The sequence below is a fragment of the Thunnus albacares genome, chromosome 19 (genome assembly GCF_914725855.1).
Source record: "Thunnus albacares chromosome 19, fThuAlb1.1, whole genome shotgun sequence".
In the NCBI taxonomy this organism is placed as follows: Eukaryota; Metazoa; Chordata; class Actinopteri; order Scombriformes; family Scombridae; genus Thunnus; species Thunnus albacares.
The window spans coordinates 24199145-24205567 of record NC_058124.1 but is presented as its reverse complement, the minus strand read 5'-3'; the positions used below and the strand labels follow the sequence as shown (position 1 = coordinate 24205567).

The 6423-nt window shown below is 37.7% G+C and overlaps 1 protein-coding gene across 1 annotated transcript; it reads right to left on the bottom strand.

The window, feature by feature from the left end:
* Positions 1-452: 452 nt before the first annotated feature.
* On the bottom strand, positions 453-6423 carry hsd17b8 (hydroxysteroid (17-beta) dehydrogenase 8). The gene is made up of 9 exons (XM_044335035.1): positions 6318-6423; positions 4315-4517; positions 4079-4195; positions 3133-3228; positions 2622-2707; positions 2414-2498; positions 1737-1779; positions 828-902; positions 453-714 (listed from the first exon to the last, which is right to left on the bottom strand). The coding sequence occupies exons 1-9, from the start codon at positions 6358-6360 to the stop codon at positions 695-697; spliced, it is 768 nt and encodes a 255-aa protein (XP_044190970.1). The 5' UTR covers positions 6361-6423; the 3' UTR covers positions 453-694.

The window sequence follows — 6423 nt, the reverse complement described above, 5'->3', positions numbered from 1 at the left end:
AGTATCCAAAAACCTACAGTTTATTGTGAAATGTACAAACACAAAACTGCTGTGTTTATGACATTTAAATCGGACTTTGGTTTTAGCAAAGCAGCCAGAAGAAAGCCCGGCAATTAGAGAGCCATTTTAAAAGCCAACACCCAGGTGAAATACTGAAATGCTTGTTGAACGTGTCAAACAAGCAGAGGAGCTTGACGGCTCAGTGAGTTAAGTTCAAGAGTTCAGAGGTTCAAACCCTGCTCAGCCCTTTAATTTCCAGCAGGCCAACATCCAGAGCATATAACGAAAAACTCTTAGAGAACAAAAGAAAATGTGAAGAGGCTCTGGTGGCAGAGTTCTCAACATAAACCTCTGAAAATGTCTGTAGATCTGGAGTGGCCGGTTCAATTCCTACTTCCCCCAAACATGGATAGGAAAGACACTGGCATCATAGACATATGAAGGAGTAAACATGACTTTAACTCAATTTTATAGATAAATATTGAAATGCATTATGTACAAAAACATTACAAACACTGGTAGTGTTTATTGGCACAAAAAGTAGCTTCATGCTGTACAGTACATATTCACAACCAGATTTATAAAACATAATCATGACTGAGCAGCTATGAAAAGTAGAATCACTTTAACAATTAAATTAATTATGCAGAAACTGGCCTCCTATTGGTCTTTATCAAAGTGACGGACAGCTGATTTATCCAATGAAAAGTCCACCTGACAGAAAGAGAAACATAAGACATAAATGAAGCTGATAGGTGTCTGCAAACATACTGAGAAAACAAATATCTTAACTTTGGTCATAAAGTGAGAGAGTTTTTTTATTTTACCTGTAACCTCTATGCTGGCTCCTGTGATGTATCGAGAGTCATCTGAAGCTAGAAAGGCACAGACATCAGCGACCTCTGGAGAAAGACACCGAAAGAAACAAGTCAGATGAAGTCACAGCATGTCAGACATGCATCCTTCCTGGTATTTCACTTCACAAACCTAAAGTATAGGTTCACAGTTTTCAAGTTTGCCTTGAACAGTCAGTTGTCCAAATGAACATTGAGATCTCATCCAAATACACTTACTATCCAAGTGATGGGGGACAAAATCCACAGTCCTCGTTTTGAGCAAAAATGCATTTAAAAGTTTATCTGAAGATATTATGAGGCTTCAGCCGTCCAAGTTAGTCATATAAAGTGGATATCTACAGTCTTTGTGTCTCAATGGCCAGTATTTTCTTGTTAAAGTGCAGTGGACAGATTGTAACAAAAAGTGGGAATTTGGCACTAAAAGAGACTTTGGAAACTTTGGACAGCTGACACCTCATATACGCTTCAAATAAAATTTTAAATACATTTTTGCTTGGAAGCAAGGCTGCTGATTTTGTATCCCATCACTTACACTGTCAGTGCCTTAAGAAGGGATCTTCTAATGGCCAGTATGAACAGGAGGAATGACTACAGCAAGAAAAACATGTCAGCGTTCATTTGGGCTCCTGACTGTTGTTTTAGGACATATTTGTGAATGCGTCCTTTAAGTGAGATAAAGATGATCAAAGGTTTGGGTGAGGAATTAGGAAAATCCTTTGGAACTAGTTGAGCTGCAGCTGATACAGAGAGAAATCTGAAACCCACATTCAAAATGTTGAAGCAGAAAACTACAACAAAACATTTAAAATATCTTTTTAAAAAAGGGAATAAAGATTCGAAGTCAGCACAACTCTGTAAAGATCACATGTCTTTACTGACCTGCAGGCTCACCCATCCTCCCCAGAGGCACTAAGGACTTCATCTGAAACACACACAACAAGACAAGAATAACACAAGTTTTATTTTAGTATAAAATAGTTCATAATGAAAAACTGTTATCACTGAGGTCAGTGTATCATCCTGACTAACCTCAACATCGTTCCTGGAAAGACAAGTTACTGTTGAATTTAAATATTTAATGAGTCTTTGTGCAGCACAGATGAACCTCCGTTGTCTTGGTGGCTGAGGATTTGTGTGAACTGACCCTTTAATAAAGACTTCAATCAAAGTAAACCTTAAAAGATAATCTGGACCCTCTGCTCTTTCTCCTCCCTCACACTTCTGCTCCCCAGTAAAACAACAGTGACGTCCTCTTTAACACTGTTTTTTCTTGCACTTTCTTAATAGTTTGGATGAAATGACCCTTTAACGTTTACTGCAACAAAATAAGGTCACAATTTCTAGGAAGTAAAAGTTTTTAGGAAGCACCAATAACTGCATTTAAACAACTTAAAATACAACAAGATATAGCAGGTAAACTGAAGTAATTTTACATTTTATTTAGACTTTAATTCCTGCAGTTTCCATATGTTGCTTTCCTGTCTTATATAACAATTTGGGCTGATATTTTATTTTTCTCCTCACTAGATGTGTGTGTACCCGTGTGTGTGCTGTACCTTGCTTATAACCTTCTCTGGTACTTTATCCGTCATCGGAGTCGATATAAAACCTGGCAGCACACAGTTACACCGAATCCCAAACCTGAAAGACAAGAGAAGACAAGGAAAAAGCAAAGGATTTGTTTTGTTTTTTTTCTTCCAATCATTAAAATTCAATCAGCTCCATGTGTCTTGATCTGTTATTTGTGTGTCAGGTTTTTCTAACCTGCTGAGCTCTTTGGCAGCCGTCCTGGTTAAACCCTCCACTCCAGCTTTAGAGGCAGCGTAATTTACCTGTCCGATGTTTCCAACCTACGAACATTAACCACAAGGATACAAGGATAAGTCCACATAAACAGGGAAAATATAGATTTAGTTTTTTATTCAACAGAAAAAACTCAAATCCATCTGATGCTTATAAAAACTCCACAAATCCTTCACTAAATCCTGAGATTTGTGATTTTAAAACCAGCTTTTGAATTTATAATCTGTTTAGATTAGAATAAAGCAAAGTTCTTGATGGATGATTGCTCAGTGTATCTCTTATGTAATTCCTTGGAAAACAATAATTAAAAAAGTACAAATATGGTCCTTTACTGTCCCTTGTCTACTAATATTTACAAAGAAAACTTGTGCTTCATCTGTTTTAGACTATTATTGTTATATGTTTCTGAGCTTAAAGCTTAAAAGCCTCAGCTAAATTTTAAAAAAGTAAAATAGACCTGCTGGTATCTTACCTTGCCCACGATGCTTCCCACAGTAATGATGGATCCTTTGGGTGCTCCACAGGCCACCAGAGCCTGAGCAACAGCCTGAGTGACCAAGAAGGAACCCTGACAGACACGAAAGGAAAGATGACTGAATAAATCACTTCACACTGTTCTGTCATTAACTCAGCGTGCAGCACTAACCTACAGTATTTCAACAGAGAGGACGAGAGGCTTCAAGTTATACACACAGATTGAAGCAGGGAGGATATTACTAAACCAGAGCTGCAACGATTTATCAATTAACTGTCTAGTTGTCAACTGTTAAATTAATCGCCAACTATTTTGATAATCAATTCATTGTTTTGAGTCTAAACTTCTCAAATATGAGTATTTTCTGGTTTCTTTAGTCTTCTATGACAGTAAACAACAACTTTGGATCGTGGATTGTTGGCCGGGACAAAAGAAAACATTTTAGGATGTCACATTTGGCTTTTGGAAACATTTTATAGACCAAAAAACTAATTGATTACTCAAGAAACTAATAAACAGATTAATCAATAATGAAAATAATCATAGTTGCAGCCTAATACTAAACTGTTGAAAAGTGGAAAAATAGTCAGAATTCTGCTGCAGTTTGGTTTTGTTGTGGAGAAAAATAGCTGAAAACTAACTGAAAATTCAAAATAGTTACAGGAGGATATTAAACACAAGCTACTATTTTCCTTTAAAGTGTCAAAATCCTCTTGACTTCTCTAGAAAATTAACACATTAGTTACTGTTCTCAGTGAGAAATACCCCTTTTATTATCCAGAGATTATACCACCAGTAAAATACCTGGTGAAAAGCAGACCTGACCCTCTCACTGTGCTTTATTAAAACCACTTCAGACGCTGGTTTTGTCTTAAACTGGGTGTTAAGGACAAGCTCTCCTGCAGCCAGTCACCTGGTCAGAACAGGTGTCACAGCTCTGTACCTTCAGGTTGACCTGGATGACTTTGTCAAACTGATCCTCCTCCATGTTGAGCAGGAAGTCATCCTGGGTGATGCCTGCTGCGTTCACACACACTGAGGGAGGCTGGAAGTAATGAGCCTGTGGAGGAAGAGCACGATTATGACTAATAGAAGAAGAGATATATCAATAACTGTTGATCATTTTGACTTTAATGGTAAAAGAACATGAGTTGGGGTGTTTCTCTGTCTGTAACACACCTGTATACTTGTAACCAGCTTCTTTATACTCTCTTTTGATGACACGTCGACCGCGGCCGCCATGTGACCCTGGCCTCTGAGGTCACTCGGTAGGTTTCCCAGAGTTTCATTGGCCGACTCCTCACTAATGTCAGCGACCACCACAGAGGCGCCCTCGGAGGCAAAACGCTGGCATACCGCCCGTCCGATCCCACTGCCCCCTCCTGGGTGGGAAGAAAGCAGCATAAAGACACAGCAGGGGGGTCCGAGCACAGACGAGGAGATGTTGTCCAAACTACTGCAGGATTCTTTCAGAGGGAAAACTGTGTGCCGAGAGTTTGTCTCTGGATATATTTGATGGGAGGAGGGTCGATCAGAAACTAAAAAACAGGAAACTAGGGCTGCAACTGATGATTATTTTCATTATCAATTAATCAGTCAATTGTTTTATAGATTAATCAATTTGTTGTTTGAGCAATAAAATGTCAGAAAATGGTGAAAAATGTCAATGAATGTTTCCCAAAACCCAAGATGCAACCTCAGATATCTTGTTTTGTCCCAAACAGCCGTCCACAACTCAAAGATATTCAGTTTACTATCATAAAGGACAAAAGAAACCACAAAATATTCACATGTGAGAAGCTGCAACTTGAAACTTTTTGTATTTTTTCTTTAAAAAAAAAAAAAAAGACTCAAAATGATCAAAATAGTTAGCAATTAATTTTCTGTTGATTGACTGATCGATTCATGGATTAATCGTTGCAGATCTACAGGACACTAACTTGAGCTACAGATATTTTCATGTGATAAGTTGTCTCCCATCAGCCAAGAGGTTCAAGCAAGATCTGCAACAATTAGTTGATTAATCAAAAATTAATCGCCAGCTATTTTTAAAATTGACTAATCGTCTTTTGTTTTAAGAAAAAATGGCCAAATTCTCAGAATCCAGGCCCTCAAATGTGAATATCTTCTGGTTTCTTTAGTCTTCTTTGATAGTAAACTGAATATTTTTGGGTTGTTGAATGTTGGTCTAGACAAACAAGACATTTCTGCACACCACCTTGGGCTTCGGGAAAGAAGTGATTGAGTGATTTTCCCCATTTTCAGACATTTTATAAAGTTTATAAACAACTAATCGATTAAGCCAAGAGAAAACAATCTAGAATCGATAATGAAAATAATCTTTACCTGCAGCCCTAATTTATACTGTATCTGTCTTGTCATTGTGCCACCTTCAAACTGAATTTTCAATTACTAAAACCAAAATGAGACCAAAAGGCTTCGGTCAAATCAAGTTAATACTTTCAACGTTACAGTCTTTTTAGTGCCAAAGTCCCTCTTTTTATTGCTATACTTCCACCACAGCTCAACAGGGAAACACAAAGAGAGAATTTGATGCTAAAAAGACTGTAAATGTGACAGATATCCACTTGATATGACTAACTCAGACTACTGAAGCTGAATATAAGCTCTACATTAACTTTTAAATGCATTTTTGCACAAAATGACTGTGGACACACTGTGAATTTTAGCCCCCCAACATTGAAAGTGCATTTGAAGGGGATCTTTTAATAGCCAGTATGAACAGGAGAAATGATTACAGCGTGTTTATATGGTCACCTGACTGTTGCTTTAAGACAGACTTGGAAAATTGTGAATACTTCCTTAAACACCTTTTACACGACTGGGAGTCAAAGATTTATCGACAGTTTTACTTTTATTGTGGTTTAAATCAGCTCTGACCATGACGGTGTTTGATAGTAGTGGACCAGGATAAGATTCAGCTGCCTAAAGCCAAACCCTCCACTTAGCAAACTAGTTTTGAATTAGTAGAAAAACACACTAACAAACTTCCAAAATGTTATTCGAGAATATGAGAACAAGCTGTAGCATTAGCAAACTGAGCTAACTAGCTGGTTAAAATGGGACCAACTCTGACGACAAAAGCACATAAAAGACAACAACCTGCAGAAACAAACCGCTTCCACACAGATTTTACTATTTAAATATCTATATGAACGTACCGGTGACCAGCGTTAACCTTGATATGAGTCTAGTAGTCGCCATGATGGTTTTTATTGTTGTAGTTTTCAGTTTGTCCACTAGATGGCGCCAAAAGACCGGTGATTT